The sequence below is a fragment of the Gobio gobio genome (genome assembly GCF_949357685.1).
Source record: "Gobio gobio genome assembly, chromosome: 6".
NCBI classification, from domain to species: domain Eukaryota; kingdom Metazoa; phylum Chordata; class Actinopteri; order Cypriniformes; family Gobionidae; genus Gobio; species Gobio gobio.
The window spans coordinates 20,648,254-20,669,390 of record NC_137102.1 but is presented as its reverse complement, the minus strand read 5'-3'; the positions used below and the strand labels follow the sequence as shown (position 1 = coordinate 20,669,390).

The 21,137-nt window shown below is 37.8% G+C and overlaps 1 protein-coding gene across 5 annotated transcripts in view; it reads right to left on the bottom strand.

Annotated features, from left to right (window-relative positions):
* kmt2cb (lysine (K)-specific methyltransferase 2Cb) overlaps positions 1-18,630 on the bottom strand; it is a 142,592-nt gene extending 123,962 nt beyond the window's left edge. For all 5 annotated transcript variants that reach the window (XR_013816627.1, XM_079818573.1, XM_079818575.1 and 2 more), the window contains exons 1-2: positions 17,912-18,630; positions 14,479-14,661 (exon numbers count right to left, since the gene is read on the bottom strand). Coding sequence is in view for 4 of the 5 variants with exons in the window: in XM_079818573.1 (XP_079674699.1) it covers positions 14,479-14,660 (182 nt within the window). In the remaining variant the exon portion in view is untranslated. The remainder of the gene's footprint in view (positions 1-14,478; positions 14,662-17,911) is intronic.
* Between the last annotated feature and the right edge of the window lie 2,507 nt (positions 18,631-21,137).

Sequence of the window (21,137 nt, the reverse complement as noted above, 5' to 3'; positions counted from 1 at the left end):
CGCAGATTGTTTACAAGGTGAAACGGGTGTGACGCGGCTATGCGCCGCGCTGATGTTTCTTTGCAGCCAAATCCAAATGAACTAGAAATACCACATTTGGATTATCATAAACAAGGTTGGAGTTAATGGGCAAAAATGCCACTAAAAATGAATTACTAAATAATAATTTAAAAAAGCCCCTGTATGAGTTCTTGATTTAATCTTTAGGCTAACAGCTTCAGTCCACAACTTTTCTCGTGTTTAAAAATGACTAGATGTATATATGAGATTACATCATGATCATGAATCCATTTTCCAAACCGTGTTTTTATCTTACCTTGAATCACTACGGTGCACTAATAATAAGTGTTTATATTTGGACTATTTTATTCCAGTTTGGTTCGCAGCGCTGCGGAGGAGCACAGTCCCTGCGTGACTCGCCATAGACATAAACAGAGAGAAGTAGATCCGGCTGCAATGTTCTTCCGCGAGACGCATGCAGTTCTGTTTATTAGCACCAAAGCCCCAAAAGTTACGGACTGCTATTGCTCCGAGTTGGCATGATTGCAAATTTTATACTGACCTTGTACAAAAGTACAATAGACAAGCTGATGTTAAGTAACAACGTTTTAGCCACAATACTGTTTATTTCGTGAAAATCAAAACTACACCAGAACTGTTGCGCATCTCCAAGCGGTTTGATTCGAATGAATCTGCGTTTGAACGATTGAATCAATGACTCACACATAGACTTGACGCCACCTACTGGCTGTTTTATTTTCATATTTATACTTTGGATCATACTTTGGACTTTGGATATCAAACTTTTAAAGTTTAACTTGTACATAACCCATTTCTAAATTAAAAAACGTATATTTAAAACATTCATTCAAACATTATTTACCCATGAGCTGCGCGCGTCCCGTCATCTTAAACAGTCTAAACACCACTTCAGATAGAGCTGCTGTGCCACTTCTACACTGCAAAGATGGATCTTTTGATGCTGATTTAATTAGATTGGTAACAGTCTGATTGTGTCGTATTGCTCTAACTGAATTTATTGTTTAAATTAACATTTTAAAAACAACTTTTCTATTTTAATTGAAGAAATTGATAAGATGATCCATATATTTAATAAGATTAGAAAACATTGCTCTTATAATGGTAAAAATGCCCCTGGACATTAATTTAAAGGGACAAAGATAGCCCTGTAATGGGAAAGTAATAATTGGAATGTGTGTTATTGATCAGAAAGTGCTCCTAAATTTTTGACTGTGCTCCTAATTTTTTTAAATTAGGAGCACAAGTGCTCCTCAAGAAAAATGTTAGCGTAGAGCCCTCAAGTTAGTTTTAATTATCCACAGTCTTTCAGCTTATTTATGTTCTCAGTGTGTAGTAAAATAAATAGCCTATAAATCATTTAGTTTAGACTGGAGTGAGGTGAACCCAGAACAAATTTGTTATTAGCTAGCTGATAATTTTATGAAATTGTATATCAATATTAGCTAGAAATGTTTACATGAGATTTCTCCAAATATATATAAAATCAGCTTATAAATAAGTTACATGCAATTAAAACGACTATTAGGATGAATGTTGTCAAGTCTTTCAAATGTACACTTTCAGGTGTACAATTAGACAATGTTAAGTATGAAAAACCATGACACAATTTACTGTAGCCTGATAGGAAGGAAAAATCATGTATTTAATCCATAATCTAGTTATTCAAATAAATCTGGTTAATAATTTAAACCCCATGATGGTGATATTTGTACATACATGTAATGTGTGCAAAACAACATGATAGCTACATATGAACAACAACAAGATGTACAATAACAATAAGCTTTAAAAGGAATGTAATTTCTGGCACTATTGCTATCGGAATAATTTGTGATAAATGGTAACATGGTTAATTTAGTTGATATGCCATTCAAGCATTTAGGGTTCACCAGACTGCCACAAACAAGGTGTAAACTGCGTCTAGTTATTGGCTTTATTGCACTGTCCTAAAAAAACAAAAAAAAAACAGAACCAAACTCAAGTGTGTGAAGTTAGTTTAACACTTCCTTTTGGTCATATTGCTTAATTTTTTGAGGTCATAAACTTGTAGAGTGTTATTCATTCTGGTGTTATTAACGTGCTAATAATTTCCTATAGCCCTGTCAATAAGTGTTTACTTTTATATGTTTTTTCTGCCTGTTCACACCAACACAAATGCTCTTGGCATGTGACCAAAAGCACATATCCTACTTGTTGGCCAGTTTTATTCACAATGTGATGGAAAATATATTAGGTCTGACATCATGCAAATGTTTTTGTCGGTCTGAACAGATGCATTCATTCCGATTAAAGTGTTTATGACACCAAGTTTTTGCATGTAATATTCGTCTTGGTGTGAACAGGTCATAACTGTTTCAATGGGTAGTTACTGTTTGTCAGTCATCCCTAAATTCCAAAAAATGCAATATCTTATTCTCAATTCACACACATTCCAATTCTATAACATATACATATGGTGTAGCATTTAATAATTTCCCCCTATTGTCAGCGACCCTAACAAAACAGACCTGCGACCCATTCTGGGTCACGATCAACCAGTTGAGAACCAACTAAAGCCACGTTTCCACCGCAGGAACTTTACCCCGGAACCAGGAACTTTGGGGGGGAACTCGGTGTGTTTCGACCGCAGGAACCAGGGTCTAAATGAAGTTCCGGGTAAATATTTCCCCCTCCAAACGGCCCTGCTTGCGAGGTGGTACTTTTGAAAAGTTCGCGAACTTTCGGGGGTGGGACTTGGGCGCTGAACATGCTGATTGGTTGAGCTCTCGCAGCATTTTTTTTTCCACCACCATATTTACAAGTCTTTTGCGAGGTGGGTTTCGTGGGTTCTGCGTTCAGTAAATATTTTCTTTGCAACAATGGAGTTCAACAAAAAATTCGACCGATGGACCGACGACGAGGCTCAGGCTTTATTGAGCATATAAGCGGAGGAGGACATCCAGCGGGAACTGGAAACTGTGACCCGCAATGAAAAGGTATAACGTTACCTGAAGATATCGACTCGGTTCCAGTCACTCTGGAAAACAGTGCAGAGAGAAGTTGAAGAAATTAAGACAAGATTACAAGAAATTAAAGGATAACAACCGGAGCGGTTCCGACCGGCGTATTGTTGGGACACAGACCGTCCTTTTCTGGTACAGCGGTAACAAAAGACTCGGCTAGTGCGTTGTTGGAAACCATCCAGGAATCCGAGTGGGTTGAAGGTAAATATCTCATCTTGGTATCATCTATTAAACTCGTTGCAGTGTTTAAACACGTTGCAGTAACTTTTTTCAACGTGCTTTTCCAGGTGTAACGAGTGGCCCTGATGAATTGCAGGCAACGGAGACCAGCGTGTTTTCCCCCGCGGTCACCAGTACGTTAACCCCGTGTCTCCTGCCGAAACACACACACGCAGAGGTATAAAGCTGACAAAAATGTGTATATTTTTAAAAACTGATGTGTAATTCTTAATGGTTTTGAGTAGTTTTGTTGTTTTTAATTGTAAACTTAAATTGCCCATTGTTCAAGCTGGGCAAACAATTGTTCATTATTTGTAGTGAAAACACTTTAAATAATTAATTGATGGTTTCTATTGTTTCATGGTTGCCTTGTGTATTAATTTACATGTGTTTCAGTGCAATTATTCTACTTAGAGAAAAGGAAAAGGGACTGTGACTTTCTTGATGGACTGAGGGACATGGAGGATGCTAACCGGGCCGTCCTGCAGCATGGACAAGAACTGACCAATATATGCAGCTGTTACTGGAGAGCCAGGCCGAGGAGAGATGAGGAGGCAAGAGTTGGCATTCCACCAGTCAGAAGCGGAAGAAAGCAGAGGGACTTTCAGACCGGGTTTCTGTCTGTTCTTGGACAGTTTGTCCAGTCGTTCAAGAAGTAGCCACAATGACCAGCCGCTTGAATGAAGCATTTGCACTACCACATTTGTACTTTATATATTGTACGTGTTGGCACAGCTCTTGGACAGGTTACTGAAAAATACACTTTTTTTTATATTGTTGTTTTCACATTTTATATTTTCATTTTATTGTTCTAGTAATTTATTTGTCTTTGCACACTTATTTTAATTTTGTAAGAACTAATCTGTCTAAAATAAAGTCAAATGTGTAAAATGTCACTGTGTCTTTAATTTCCACATTCTAACTATATAACCACATTCTAATTGTATTCATATACAGTAGTGTAGGAAGCAAATAAAAGGGCTGCTGCTCGCAAGTCTTTCTGAATATGCACATAAACATATCTAGAAAACCCAAATATTATATTTTTAAATGTATAACTATGTGAATGTAGTATAATAACTTATAACCACAACTTAAGTGAAGCCATAAGTGTGGTCCTGCTTCATTTCAAATTTGAGGAAGAAGTCTCTAAAAGTATGCATTTAATGAAGCATATTGTAATACTAGTCATGTGACTTTTTTTTTTTTGTGAATGTTAAAGAGATGTTATTGTGATAAAAAATAAAATACTTGCAGTCTAGTACCTAATCTTTCAACCGCTTAATTCAGTCTATTGTTTTCATTCAATTAACTTTTCACACATCTGTCATGAATGACTGAAACCTCATTATCCTTTTATAGAAAATATTTTGTTTTGGAATTGAGCTATTACAACACATTCAGATTTTGGATTGCCCATCATCCCATTTTGCATTAAAATGGTCAAACCAGGTGAAAGTGCACGTTTAAATAAGCAGTGTTGGTAATGTGTATGCAAAAGCAGCGCTGCTTGCATCTCCTCCACTTGTTATTGTTGCAGACAGTATCGCGCAAAAGTGATTCATGTCCGTCGGTGACTGGGAGAAGCAGTCGCGCGCATTGCCACGTCACCGGACTAATTTGCCTAATCTCCCCAGTACTTTAGACCGCGGTGGAAATGCAGATTGTAGCAGGTCTGGGGGAGAAAAAGTTCCTGGGAAAAAAGTTCCAGGTAATTTCGGTGGAAACGCGGCTTAACAAGCACGCATCCATCTACAGCCAAACATCCATTTGCGTTTCTACACATCCGCCCCACAAATGCGCAGTGAAGATCCATTCCCAAGGGGGTTTCTCTTGTCTGATCTATGTATCACTTCATCAGGGTGATAATTGTTAGGCATTCAAATTAAAGTCTCACAGTTTGAAGACGGAGGAGGTACAGCAAGCAGAGTTGAAAGGGAAGCCAGCCCCTCTCTAGGGCTGGCGTAAGGGGTGGGTGTGAGGGATGGATGGGTAATTACCAGTGCCACTGGAGAGAGAAATCGCAGTCTGTCCCATGCCAAAAATGACTCCTCCCTCCAAATGACTTCCTATACCAGACAGTTAACAAGGCTGAACGCTGACAAACGGGAGGGATTTCACCCCAGAGGTTACAGAGACACATGCATTAAAACCTTCAAGAACCAGACCACATGTCGGGGTTTAAAGGGTTAGTTCACCCAAAAATGAACATTCTGTCATTAATTACTCACCCTCATGTCGTTGGACACCCGTAAGACCTCCGTTCATCTTTGGAACACAAATGAAGATATTTTTGTTGAAAGCTGATGGCTGAGAAAGGCCTCAGATAGGCCTCCATTGGCATTCAGTACATTCACACTCACAAGACCCATTAAAGGCACTTAAAACGTTGTTACAAAGTCCATCTCACCACAGTGGCTCTACAATAATTTTACGAAGCGACGACAATAGTTTTTGTGCGCAAAAAAAAAATCAAAATAACGACTTTATTCAACTTCTTCTTGTCTTCCGTTTTGGCCTCTGCCGTGAACTCACGAAGCACCACGACGCATGGCGCGAGAATATGACGTAGCGCCGGCGTTCGGGAATCCATGAAATGCACACTTTAGCCCCATTTTGAGCACTACGCCGAGACCTAAAGCACGATCAATGTAGAATTCAACAGCTTAGATACGCGCGTCTTCCTCTGCTTATAAACAAATCGCTTCTGGGTCATGTGTCCGAACGCCGGATCTGCGTAAAATTCTCGCGCATGCGCCGTGGTGCTTCGTGAGTTCACGTCCGAGGCATACACGGAAGACAAGAACAAGTTGGATAAAGGCGTTATTTAAATTTTTTTTTGCACAAAAAAACTATTGTCGTCACATAGTAAAATTATTGTAGAGCCACTGTGGTGAGATGGACTTTGTAACAACGTTTTTAGTACCTTTTATGGGTCTTGGGAGTGTGAATGTACTGAATGCCAATGGAAGCCTATCTGAGGCCTTTCTCAGCCATCAGCTTTCAACAAAAATATCTTCATTTGTGTTCCGAAGATGAACAAAAGTTCAAAACAAAAGTCTTACGGGTGTCGAACGACATGAGGGTGAGTAATTAATGACATAATTTTCATTTTTGGTTGAACTAACACTTTAAGAAGCCAGTCGAAACTATCAGCTGAAATTAGTTGTCCAATATGATTTTTTTTAAATATTCAATGATGATAATATCTAGAGAGAAGATATACACACACACACACACATATATATAGAATATAGAAGCGCATTTGTGAGGTAAGGCACTGATGTTGGACGAGAAAGCCTGGCTCGCAGTCTTGTGTTCAATCGGGTTGAGGTCAGGACTCTGTGCAGGCCAGTCAAGTTCCTTTACACCAAACTCGCTCATCCATGTCATTATGGACCTTGATTTGTGCACTAATGCGTAGTCATGTTGGAACAGGAAGGGGCCATTCCCAAACTGTTCCAACAAAGTTGGGAGCATTAAATTGTCCAAAATGTCTTGACATGCTGAAGCATTAAGAGTTTATTTCACTGGAACTAAGGGGCCGAGGCCAGCCCCCGAAAAACAACCCCACACCATATTCCCCCTTCCACCAAACTTTACACTTGGTAAATGCAGTAGGGCAAGTACCATTCTCCTGGTAACCACAAAAAACAGACTCGTCCATCGGATCGCCGGACAGAGAAGCGTGATTCGTCAATCCAGAAAACACGTCTCCACTGCTCTAGAGTCTAGTGGCATATTTATGCAAAAGTAAAATAAAAATATTTACACAATATTTACACACACACTAGTGCTGGGCGGTATGACCAAAAATGTATATCATGGTATTTTTCTAAATTATATCGGTTTCACGGTATCTGACGGTATTTTTTTCCCCTATGCATGACAAGGTGTTAATCACATTTTCTACTGATTGAGAGAGGAAATACTGCAGTAGATTGACTAGAATGCCCTATTTTACTGTCATGACGAGTGAATATTGTAGAAAAATTACACACTAGAGTTAATACAGGTTTACAAAGCCTCACAAAATGATGCTGTGGAGAGACAACAACCAATAAAACACAGAACTGCAACACGCTCAGAGTCATACTTAGAGACACCTGAATATTAAAAGTTGAGTTGAGGGCACCTTAATGCATTTTAAAAATCTAACCCTATATAACAACAAACTGCCCAAACGAGGAGAAACGCAGTTTCTTAATACATTAAGAGCACTCTCTGAACGAATGACACACATCAGTTAAACACAGAAAGAATAAAGCAGTTACTTTTTTGCCCATTCTTCTTTGAATTGTCAGTTTATTTATTAACTTACATCATTCATTGTCTTTTGTGTAGCAGAATAATCCATCGTGTCAGCGCGTTCGTGATCAGACATACGGTTGTATCAGTGTAATCCAGTGCACACATTTCATTTTAGTAAGACGTGATGAAATATGCGCGCATACACGCTTCTGGTTCATGTCTACAGCACTACAGTTTATGAAATATAAAAAATTTAAACACGCTCGCTCCGGTCTATATCAGTGCTATATGATCCATGTGGTGAGCGTTGTTATCACGGCGCTCCGCGCAGAAACCGCTCTCTCTCGCGCACCGCGTGTAATTTGAATTCTCTACTGTAATCAAGGGCTGAATACAAAATTGCCCCCTATAACCTCAAATAGCCACCTCAATGGCATTATTTGGAGGGGACAGCGCTTAGTAGTGGTGTCCTAAACCCTAGTGGACGTTATTGAGTGCACTCATTCTATCCCATTGCACCGCAATAACGAGTGTACAGCCGATGTATACACAACGCTGTCAGACTTCATGCACGTTTTCATTCACTCCTTCAAATAAAGTGATAATTTAGGGAATAGTGAATGAGAGTATAGGATTCAGCCATAGGCTGTGCTGTAATGCGATCTCAACTGTGCTCTGACTGCTCTTACTACAGTGCAATGACAATGACGCGCTGCGCCGCGTTACGAACGTTGTTTAAGCGACATATACCGGTATTGCGGTATCATCAAAATTCATATCATAAAATAAATAAATACCGGTATTCGGTATGAACCGGTATACCGCCCAGCACTAACACACACACAAAAATTCAAATAGAAAATGTATATTATTATCCACATTTGTCAAGCTATCAGTAGATAAACCTGACACGATATGGAAGGACCAACCATTTATGTTAATCAACCAAGCTAGAATACCTATAGGTTGATGCTGATAATCCCAAAAGAGCTGATATATAGATACATCACTGATTTCACAAAGCATGCCAATCAGGTCTAAAATAACTTGAAAATAACTTGCCAATATGGCATTTCTTCATTCGAAACTGCAACTAAGGCATGGTTTAATCACATCGAATTGCAAGAATAATATTTTTATTCTATAGAACTTTGCGTGCAGACACATGGGGAATATTACTCGCACTAAGCCACCAAAATGAAAGAAGACCCAGATCACAATGTTTTCGTTGCTTTGGCTCATCTCATATATGATACTGTAAGCGACAAAATTATGTTAAGTATCTGTTTGTAACAAGATAGTCATGAGGACAAACATGTATTATTATTAACAAAAACAGTTTCAGTCAAAACATGTATTGTCTGTAAATATGGCCAACCATTTGCTTGAGCAAATATTAGCAACTAAACAAAGTGTACACATTAATCTGAGCTCAATGTGTCTTCAAAAATGTCACTTGTCAGGCCACAAAGTTTACATTGTAACCTGAGCACCAAGGAAACCAGTAGCACATCCCTTTGTGATTTCAAGAGGAAATCATTTAGTACACTTATAACGCAAACATGCTAATTTAGCATACCCTTGTAACACACAATGAAAATGATACTATTCTGACAGGTCATTAATCTGTCATTCATAATGCACTTTAAATTCGATTCGCTTGGTTTGGTATGTGTACCTTTAGAGTGAAACGTCCTTCAGCTGTTCAAAACGTTTGGATGGAGGTACCATAGAAATAAATTGTGTTAACGCCCAACCCCAAGATGACTTCGTAGGCCTCTGTAGTAGACAGAGGATTAAATATGCATCACAATTCCCAGACAGCCAAACATCATCTCCGTCTGGATGAGGGAACATGAAAATGTCCTACTTATGGACAGTCTTTACTGATCTAAACGAACGGAGCAATAAAGTCAACATCAAAAGCCATTCACAAACAATATTACTTCCATATATCCATATGTCTGCGAGAAACAGAAAAATAAACAAGAAAAAAAATTTAATGAAGAATATGACAATGCTGATGGCTGACACAGCAAAATGTAGGTACAACTTTAAAAACTAGACCTTGGTCTCATTTAGGACTAACATCAGCCTGACAGTTGTGATGTCATCTAGTGTCCACCTGCAATTGCCAGTCATGTGTCACTACGTAATTCTGACATTGTTTGCTTTAATATCCTGCATTGGCTCTGCAAAGCATCAATTGTCACAGGTAAAATAAAAACCGTTCTGCAACACACACGTTTAAGATGAAGTATATTTGTGTAAATATACATACACATTGGTATTGCTCTATGCTTTTGCTAAAAGAAAAGAAAAGAACACAGAAAATGCAATGTCCATTTAAGCATGATCGGCACCCAACCCCCAAGCCCAGAGACCTATAACTTATCCCCATGATCCCACCAGAGAGAGAGAGAGAGAGAGAGAGAGAGAGAGAGAGAGAGAGGGACTGTTATAGAAAGTAGAGCCAACACACAAACTACGGTGTAATATCTGGAGTGGAGTTTTATGAAATGGATTACAAAGACTGGAGGCCGTGATGGTTCCCTTGAAAAATATGGGACCAAATTCAATAACATTCTTAGAGAACCACTAAACTGAAGATGTATAGGCTGAAGTAAGCAACAAAGGGGAATGGAAAACAATAAACTGAGGAATTCCTTTACTAGCGATGTTTGCCAAGGCAAGCCTCACTATTTCTATTACTAAGAATTAAAGGGGCTATATGCAACTTTTTCCCAAAAATAAACGTAACAATAGCCTTTTTATTTTACCATTTATGACTCAAACATCTCCTGATGAGCATACTGACACCTTGTCCGCTCACAGTGGGTGCACCTATAAGCCTGTATCCTATTTTTCCTATTTTCTGGCGGGTCTTTTTTTCCGCGCTGTCTGCGGATGTGACGTCACCACCGCTGCGAGAGCGAGCAGAAAATAAGAGCAGTTCTGTTTTTTGGCCACAGGTGACAGTCGCGAGTTTAAATTTCAGAAAAACGCATATAGCCCCTTTAAGGATTTGAACAACTATAACACTAAATATAAATTTTGCCCCACATTATTTGTAGTACAGACATGGATGACATCTTAAACAATGTGGTTTGTTTAGGAGAGGAATGCTATTATTTTTCTAAGTGATCAGACTTCTTGGCGAATAAGATAAGAAAAAACCCACAGAATTGCATTGAATGTGGAATTTCATTCTTTGGGGTTGGATCTGTTGTCTTGGGCTAGTAAGCAAAGCAACAGCCTCGGATTACCTTAGCAACCGCATAGCAACCATCCACAATACCCTAGCATCATGGTGGCAGCTTTTTTTACAGGTATGAATAAGGGGGAGGGTGGTATGACTGAAATCTTATATAGGGCAGAGCAATTTTATACAAGTTTAAGGTATATATCACTCACTGATTTTTGTTTGAAATGTAACCAATTTGTTTATGTATAATGTATGCTTTTTCAATGACGTATGACTTGCATTGGCCAGGGAATATCTGATCTGTCCGCTTACATGGCAGACGTAAATGCACGTATTCAATTCACATGAGATTTATATGAATAAGGCCTGAAACCGATCTGAGAATATCAGAATCCATGTGCTTTTTATCCTGCTTACAAGTTCGTAGGTCATATCCGATCTGTGCCACATGGAAGGAAAATATCTGAATTGGGTCACTTGTACATGTAATGTAAATTCAGCCTAAGCCATTTAGATATGCTTTGAAACTATATGTATTGTGAAAAATGCTATATAAAAAAACCTGACTTTACAAATAAAAGGTACTTTTTTATTATTATTTGGTAGTTGATGGACACCGAGCACACGTATGATAACTTCACATTAAAAGACTTATACAAATAAAGGCTTTTACAAAAAAAAGAAAAGAACATGCAATATATGAATATTTGAAATTAGCCATATTTGTAACATTTTACAATAAGGTTTCATTAATTAACATTAGTTACCTACATTAGTTAACATGAACTAACAATGAACAATACTCCAACAGCATTTATTAATCTCAGTTCATGTTAATTCCAACATTTACTATGTACTGTGAACTAACATGAACAAATAATGAACTGTATTTTTATTAACTAGCAATAACAAATATTACTATTGTTCATGTTCAGTTCATGTTAGTTAATACATTATCTAATGTTAAAAAATGAGACTTTATTGTAAAGTTTTAACACCATATTTAAATGTTGATGTAAAATAGCTGGCATACTGTGATGATGTGACCACATGAATTCTATATTAACACACAACCAATTAAAAATGTGGGGTCATTATATATATTTTTCATACATAAGTACATTATGTACATAATGTTACAGATAATTAAAATTTCTAGTTAGATTTTTTTTTTTTAAACGTGTCATTTTCCACAAGAATATTAGGAAGCACAAATATTTTCAACATTGATAATAATAAGAAATAAGCACCAAATCATCATATTAGACTGATTTCTGAAGGATCATGTGACACTAAAGACTGGAGTAATGATAAAAATCCAGCTGTGCCATCACAGGAATAAATTATATTTTAAAATATTTTAATATAGAAAACAGTTGTTATAAATTTCACAGTATTTCTGTTTTTACTGTATTTTGTTGAAATAAATGCAGCCTTTATGCAGAATTAGAGACTTCTTTCAAAACATTTACAAATCGTATTAGAGTTGTTCCGATTCCGATACTAGTATCGGAAATATCACCGAAACCACAACAAATTCTGGCATCGGTATCGGCGAGTACTTGAACCCATGTACCGATCCGATACCATTTTCTTAAACAAGACCTAGTTATGACAGCAAGCTTTGCCTAACCACTGCGCGGGTTCTTCTTCGCTGCTCAGAATGCATTGCAAACACAGGAAGTTGTGCTGTGTTGCCACAAGCAACCACTGTTTAGAGCAGCGAAGAAGAAATGAAAAAGCGTTAGCAGTATGTTCGCTGTTTAGCAGTATTTTAAAGCTTTTAGACATTTGAATGATAGGTAGTACTCATTTTGTGAAACATATTAATGAAAGCACCTTGCACTAGACCGTTCCTAGTTGCATACACTGACATCACACCTTACACACTCATAGTAAAGCTCATAAGCTGGCAGAGGCACCTGTGCTTTTCATTTCAAAGACTCCTATATAATTAATCCCCTCAGGAAAAATGCCAAGCACCTCCCCTCCATTTAGACGGTTATCTGAGTCAAGAAAGATGCATACTCTCCTCAAATGCAGATGTGAAACACAGGAAGTCTGCCAGGATTACCGTTCAAAAACTGCTTCTGTACATTCAATGGATTCTGGTTAGCCTGAAGTCCCATCCTGGATCAAGTTCCCAGTCAGGTAAACAAGTGCTTCTTGTTAGAGGAAGCTATGGGTAAATAGTTGAAGGGCTCAGAGGGGTTAATTGAACCGACCATCATTTAAAGCGGCCTGTCAGAGAAGATGAGGATTCCTCCACTGCCATGTGTCCATGAAGCTAAATTGGTCAAACGCATTGCTTGTCACATAGGAGGAAGGCTTATCATGAATCAAAATGTACCACAATGCCTACACCGGACATGAGCGGTGCATCAAAACTAAAATGTTCCCATTATAAATCAACAAAGAGGTCTATCATGCAAAGCGCCCATCGTGCGTGAAACAGTGCACTCTATTTCAGTTTCTCTTTGCGATGTGCTGCACAGCTAACCCTTCCACATTATATTTAGCACACATCTGAAATAAAATGTTGAATATTTTTAGCGATGCAACAATATTTAGAATCTGGCTAATACTAAAAAACAAAAAACACACAGAAATAAAACCAGTCCATTTAAATGCTACATGTGAATTTTGGTAACACAACATAATATAATAACGATTGATGTTCTTAAAGGCCCACTGAAGTGCCTTGAAATGTGCAGCATTAGCATACAACAACATCATTATGTTGATGTAATTTCCAATGAAACAGGAAGACAGGGCGGGACATATATCGAACAGCCCCTCCCCGTTTTTAGCGTTTTGTTTATATCACAGCTTGGCCAGAGCCATTGAGCTCTTTAAAGCTGCATTTTCCTCCTAATCTCTAACCATTTCACCTCCTAATCTCATCCATTTTGCTTTAAAACAGCATTCTATGCAGAATTCAAATGGGTCCGATACGTTTTCTGGTATGTGCTATGGTGTCTCTGGAACGGAACAGACTGTGTGTGGCGCTGTGGCGATTCGCATGACACTAATATGAAACCAGACTTCATTTGCCCCAATGGAAAGCATATTTACACTGTCTGAGTCGTTCCCTAACCCCTATATAGTGCACTATGTGTCATTAACCATGTAGAAAATAGTAAACGTATGAACTAGAGACATTTTAGTCACAGCTTTAGTGTCTATTTGGGGGCCAAAAAACTTAATTCCATGAGGACTTTAAAGATTTGAAAGTTGAAGTCAACATTAGATGACAGAAAGGTCATCTTAATGGGAAAATAATTATTCAATTAAAAATAATATATATATAACCTTTTCATCTAAATGTACCAACTCAAGTGTTTTCCTTTTCAGCTAATGTCACCAATCTCTCACCTTTCAACCCCTTTCCTTCAACCACCTTGTTCCATTTTGGCACATAACACCCACTTTGATTTTTGGTATTTGTTTTATTTAAAAAAAATAATCCATTTTAATTTTACACCAACGGATTTTCCTTTCCATAAAGTTGCTGAAGGTGAACCACAAATTAACAACTGATTGGTCCGTGGTTGAAAAACATTTTGAAGTGATGCAGCTTAAATGCCACCAATATTAACAGCCAAGTTTGCATAGCTTCCAGGATAGAGTTAGACCAATTGGATGAATTTCATAAGATTCTTATCTTTTAGGACCAATAATCCACATTACTTTCTAAAGACATTTAAATTGCTATTTAGATTGATAACAACAGCAACTCAGAAGTTTAATTAAACTTACTTCTTTCTCTGTCTGGGCACAGATGGAAGTGTTGTTGCCGTGGATAATGCGTCCTTACGAGGGCGGCCCCGGGGCCGCTTATCTGTGGGGGCCGGACTTCCAGTGGGAGTGGCCCCAGAGCTGCTAGGAGGTGGCGAGGGTCCTTTGTCAGAGGGGTCCAGACTTTTCTCCTCTGATGACATTCTGTGAAAAAGATGTGTACATGTACTATAATATTTTTACAAACAAGTATATAGTATCATAAATGTCTGCTATCGTGTAGGCTGCCAAAATTGCACATTTCCAAAAAAAGCTTTAAACACAACTTAGTTTTCCAGCTTTGCAGGAGATTTTCACCTTTAAAACAGCATTCTCCACAACCAGTAAGGTTTTAATTCTGAATTTATTAAAAACCTGGTAATGCCGGAGGAGAAAATAATCCCTGAGGTTAATACTAAAACAATATTTTAATAAGCTTGTATGATTTGCTCATAGTGTGGAGTCTAACTCACAACTCAGCCAAGGTTCCATGAAAATTAGTCAAAACAAGTGTTAGCACACTTTATTATTAATTCCAATAAAATCAATCCACATGAAGCTATCAAGTTTAATGTTACGCTAGAAACTTTTGGGACACACTTTTCCCTCAATTTAAAAGTGGCAAATATTTAAGTTAAATTGAATCTTCATCAGTTATGTAATTTTCTAAATCTATCTATCTATATCTATCTCTTTGTGACATATTAGCACAGCATAGGACTTCACAATCCAAAAAAGTAAACATAACACAGTTGAAAGTGACAGATCGACAGAGCAATGTTTCGGTCGTGTTGTTATATTCTTTCTGAATGTTGTGCATATTGTTAGCTGCTGCTCTGCCGGCTCCCCAGTGCTGACCCTTGCACCTGCTCTGCGTGGTGCTTCTGCCAACCTGTCCACTCAGCTGACAAGGCATATTGCCAACGGGATGCTGTCTTTTCCGGGAACTACGTGGGATCCCTCCCTGGGTTGCGCTCATTGTATCCTGCCTTGAGTAAACAATTAGACCTCACATGGTTGAGTCAAGCCTTCAATGAGGCTGTGTGCATTACCATTAGTGTGTACATACACATTGTCTGTGGTAGCCATTTAAAAACCTTATGAAATGGCTTGGTAAGTGCAATTTTTTTGTGTTGTTATATTTGTGATTGAAACAAGAAGCTGGGAGAGGACATATTTAAGAAATCGCCTCCTATTTTTAAACAGCCAATAGGATTTGGTCAAAGCCACAGCTGAGAAGCATAATATGCTACATGCTATCGCTAGCCATATGTAGACAATACTTGGGGATGGACATTATCATTCTAGAGCGCATTTGATTGGACAAACATTTGAATACGCCCTTATGTGCAAGATGACTCATCAATACTTTTTAGTCCTAGAAATGCATACATCTGTTGAATGTTTATTCTGTCAACTAGCAGTAAAACGAGACATGGACTAAAAATCACAATTTCTCATTTCATGATTTTTTTTTAACAAAAGGGAAAGTATCAGTATATGGTCCACCTGACGTATAATGACAAGGGTTTAAAGGTATTTTTTAAAATGAACACAACGCTATCTGTTGAGTCCATAGTAAACATCAGCCCATGGTTAACATCTCTGCAAGGGCAAAGGATTTCTTCTACACCTTCCAGGAGAGTATGGCAGAGGTATTACTAGGAAATTATAAAGCTTAAATAACAAGAGTACATTAAATTAAAAGGTTAAAGCTTACAAAAGGGGACAGACTCTTGGATTGTTCCCTCTGTTCACTCAATTAAACAGCAGCTGTGTATGTACAGAATGATGCTGCTGCATAATTATCGATATCTTTGGATTCATTATGAGAAATGTAGTTAGCAAATGCATCTCTTTACATGCAAATTAAAGTTCAGTTAACCAGACCGATGAACAGGTGTTTCTGACACACAACATGGTAGCAGCACCAGCTAATGCATTAACATGTGCATTACATTTGGGTCTTATAACTGCATTAATGTTGCGGTTTACACTTTATACTGATGCTATTTTGCAATTTCCCATTGGGGGTCAATAAAGATCTACATAACCCTATAAACCACACTGCCCGGCCAAAAAAAAAAAAAATGCTGTTTATATTAAAATAGGTAAATGCTTAAGTGTCAATGATTGGAACATTATTGCAGTGATTATTATGTTTCCAGCATGTTATGTTAAAATATCCAGAACAAAAATTGATGCAGCTCTTGATGGAAATATCCATCAAGAAGTGCATCAATGTTTGATCAAGATCTTGTATTGACAACGCAAGAGTCAAGCACTCCGTAAAGTCTCCTCCAGCACATCCAAAAGACTGTGCTCTCTCAACCATTCTTTCAAAATTTGAGCCTGACGAATCTTGACATCGTCATCCTGGAATATGGCCATGATGTGTTTTCCTACATGGTTGTTTAAGAAATGAAAACTACACACTCCATCAATTAGGGTTAGAAGAACTGTTGGCAAACAAGCTAGAAACATAACCTATCTATCTATCTGGAATTATTAAAACATTCTAAGCCTCGTATAGAGGACCTCCCTCTTTTGAAGTTATCTAGAGAGTGGGTCAATCAAATGCATTCTATACTTCTGGACGCTACTTGTAAGATTCGCATAATACATAGCCTACCTCACAAATACCATTATATGTAAATATATATACACATAGGCTATAGGAAATTAATAGATAGCACAACACATACTGGAACCAGAGGGACAGCCTTAGTGAAACAACAGAAGCACACAAAGCAAGAGCTTCTTCACATGAGGGGGCATGTCCAGCTTTTTGCCTTTGTTCGGTTGTCTCCAGAGCTTTGTGTTTCAGAGCCTTACATACGCAGGGTGCCAATAATACCATCATGCCATGAAATACTCAAACGTTTCCCTACTTAATACTTTTTTTATAAAATGGGGGGAAAAAACAAGGACAAGCCGGCGACTTTAAATGAGAGAGACGGTTTTGCACACTTTAGGGAGCCCAAAAGCTAAACCTACCTGCACACAAACTATCGGTGCTGTCCAAACATTCAGGTCTCGGCAGATGATCATCACGTGCAACGTAATGTCAACTTAGATGTGATGGTGTTACAGTGGAAAGATGACTGTAAATGCGCAAGAAAGGCTATAAGTGGATACAGTACAGGCCTTGCAGCCCGGCTGATTAACTTGGAAACATTACTCAAGCTTGGAGTCACCTATCCAAGCGGGAATCATATAACGGGCCATTAAAGGCAGTGGACAGTAAAGATGCAGGACGTTTTTAAACATCTTCTGATGATTTTAGATGGAGAAAAGCTGCACACTCGGTCGAAATCAAGTGCTCGCGTGCAGAAAGGCGACAGAAACGACAAAAGCGCTCGCAAATGATGACGAGAAACACACACAACACACTAATCGATCGATATTTACTTACCTCTTCGACCCTAGCAATTTTTATTTATTTCCTTCATGACAAGAACCGTCATATACGTGACATATAGTACTTTTGTTTAGTGTTTGTGGCGCTGGGGGGTTGGGGAGGAATACACCACTATTCCTCAGGAAAATAAGCCAGCGTGACAAAGCGATATCTTCTGCGATATTGTACACGTATTCCAGTAAAATCCACTTTTATATCCAGAAAATCTAGAATGTTTAATCCATAGGCAGAAAGCATCCGCTTTGCTTCGGTTTGGACGGATCACTTTTCTTTATTCCGCTTCATCCCACATCGCCAAATCCTCGCGGGTTACATCCCTCATCCGAAAACAAGCCATACCGACCGCTATCTGAGCTCCTGCAAGGCGATGACAGGAGCCGATCGCTGGCCACATTCGGGAAAATACAGCCAAAAATATCCCCAAATGAGGTAAAAACCGAAAGCAGATTTCGCTTTCAAGCTTCCAATCCTGACGATTTCGATCAGCTCGCGGAGCAAGCAGCAAATTTCGAGCAACACTTTATTAACGCTAAACACATCGAGATGGTATCCTTGCCTGGGTATTCACAATCTGTACAAGCGAAAGACGATAATTAGACGCGACTGTAGAACGGAGAATGAAGTAAAACGTTACATTTCTGCATTAGTACAAATATTAAAGTTGTAGCTCTCACTCCACGGTAGCCATATTTGAGTGTAACCGAATCACGCACTGTGAGCGACACCATGCTAAATAGTGCCACAACATTAGGCACGGCACTCAAAGGAACGACACCTTCTCATTTAGAAGTGCACGTTATTATCCTTCATAATAACATTGGAATGTATTTTTAAATAACATATTAGTGGTTTTACAAACGCCAGTGCAAAATAAAAATAATATAAACTGACCCCGCGGAGTGATATGTTGGAGCGCTCAGCAGGTGAGGCGACTTTTTTTTTTTTTTTTTTTTACACGCACAGAATTTCTGCAAAACGCGGAACGGACTCCGGTCTGAATCTGGAGCCAACCAACCACATTTGTATAACATAAAAGTACTGTACCTTAGTAACTAAGGTTTTAATTTAAAGTTGACGTTTTCATCAATGATTTTATTTGAAACATTAAAAAACTTTAGAATTAATATTGTTCTCCAAACCAAAATTCTAATATTTTCTATGTTTTCTACTGCTGTTTTGATTTTCATGGCTGTTTTACTATTATATATATTTAGCATAAACATTTTTTAATTATACTGCAGGGTCCCATTATTTTTGGGCAATAGTAAAACATTTTAAAAGCATTTTTGCAGCCATGACATGTTAATGTTGATGTATGTTGACTTACATAAAATCATGAGAAATATTCACTGTAGTAAAAAGGTATGAACCCTGGTCTCTCCTATGTAATTCAATTTTTTAAACATTTTAAATATCAACTGATATTACAATACTAATTTTATTTTGTTGTGTAAATAAATGCCCTGCAGTTGCATTTGTAAATTGAGCAATAATTAGTTAACTAAACATGGCTACCTGAGAACAAATGTATAGTTCAGGGTAACTGGTCAGGCATAGTGTTTAGAAATATATTTGATAAAATGATACAAATCAATGTTTTCTATCATGAGGAAATCTCAATTATGCTGCACAATTATATTACCACAGAACAATTTCTCCAGTTTTGACAACTGTTTTTAGTAAAACTTTTTAAAACAGGATAAGCAATGCGGTCAAATTTTACGTAAATGAAAATCCAATACAACTGCAGAATAAATGGAAACCTAAAAGGAAATTGTATTTAAGATTATACCTCACAATACCTTTTTATTTTTGACTCTGAGGCGGAAACAAGATTTCAAACAGTATATGGTTATAGGGTGTATTGTGGTTTAAATAACTTCCTTCCTATTGAGTGTCTGTCAGGGTTTTGTTTAATTTTGCTCTGTTTCTGTACTTTGAGGTTACGTTTACACGACAATGATGTATTAAAAACAGAAACGTTTTTCTTTGCATTTTTCACGTACAGATGTCAACGTTGTCAAAATGATCCCCGTTCACACGGATCTGTGAAAACAACTAAAACTGCTGTATTATTCATGCCAGGCCAGTAGTTGGCAAAGTCACTTATTAAAGAAAACACGTGTATGCGTATTACTGAACATTAGCTTTTTGTAGTTTACATGGAGACGAAAACTGTATCATTTTCAAAAAACTTGTTTTCAAAGTTAGCATTTTTAGACCCCCCAAAACGCTGTTGTCGTGTAAATGAACAGCCAAAACGTTTTTAGTTGAAAATGGTGTCCTGTAAACAGCCCCTGTGTTAGTTTGTCTTGTCATTGTTCGAGTTGTTATCCTGTTAGTTGGTTTGCACTGTTTCTTTTGTCTGTGTTCATTAGTTACCATGTTTTTTGATGTCCCTCATGTATCACACTTTAGTTTTCTTATAGTGTTTTCCCATGTGTTTATATTGCCCAAAGTTTGTTCAGTTCTTGGTCTTGTATTGTTTATGCTGCCATGTGTTTTTCCCTGTGACCTTCATTTTGGATTATCTTCTTCTAATTATCTTCTAAAAAATGAAAGTGCTGCCATTCTTGTGTTGCCTGGCAGTGTCCAAAAAACATATAGGCCTAATAAAAGAAAAACCTTTAAATTCAGCTAAAATGTGTCTATAATGCATCTTTAAAGAAGCTTAAGGTTGACGTTGACATTTAAAAATGAAAAAAAACACTGAAAAATATCTAGTTTATTAAATATAAGGTGGAAAGATGTGAAATATGTTGATAAGAGGCTTTTTGCAAAGTTGGAAAATTATTACTATATTACTTGGCCAGGGGGCAGTGTGACACTGCATACCGTTACTTCAGTGTGATAGAGGAGAAAGTCATTTTCTTCATTGGGACCAAAAAAAAATGGCCCCACAAGGATTTTGGGTATTAACATCTTTGTGGGACATTTTGTCCTCATAAAATAGGTGACTATCAATTGTCGGTCTGTCACAGTAAAAACAGTGTAATTTCAAATGTTTGACAAAGCAGACAGGGACTGTAAATGGCAGATGTGAATACACAGTAACATGCTATAGCTAACAGAGGGCCCCTAACCAACTGCATTCACAACCCATTTTACGTCTGGATTGTGTATTTTTAAACATATGTATCTCAATGATAACAGTTCTTTTACAAATCTAATGTTATTTGCTATTATAATTACTGACCCTCTTGTTATCTACATGTAGCTA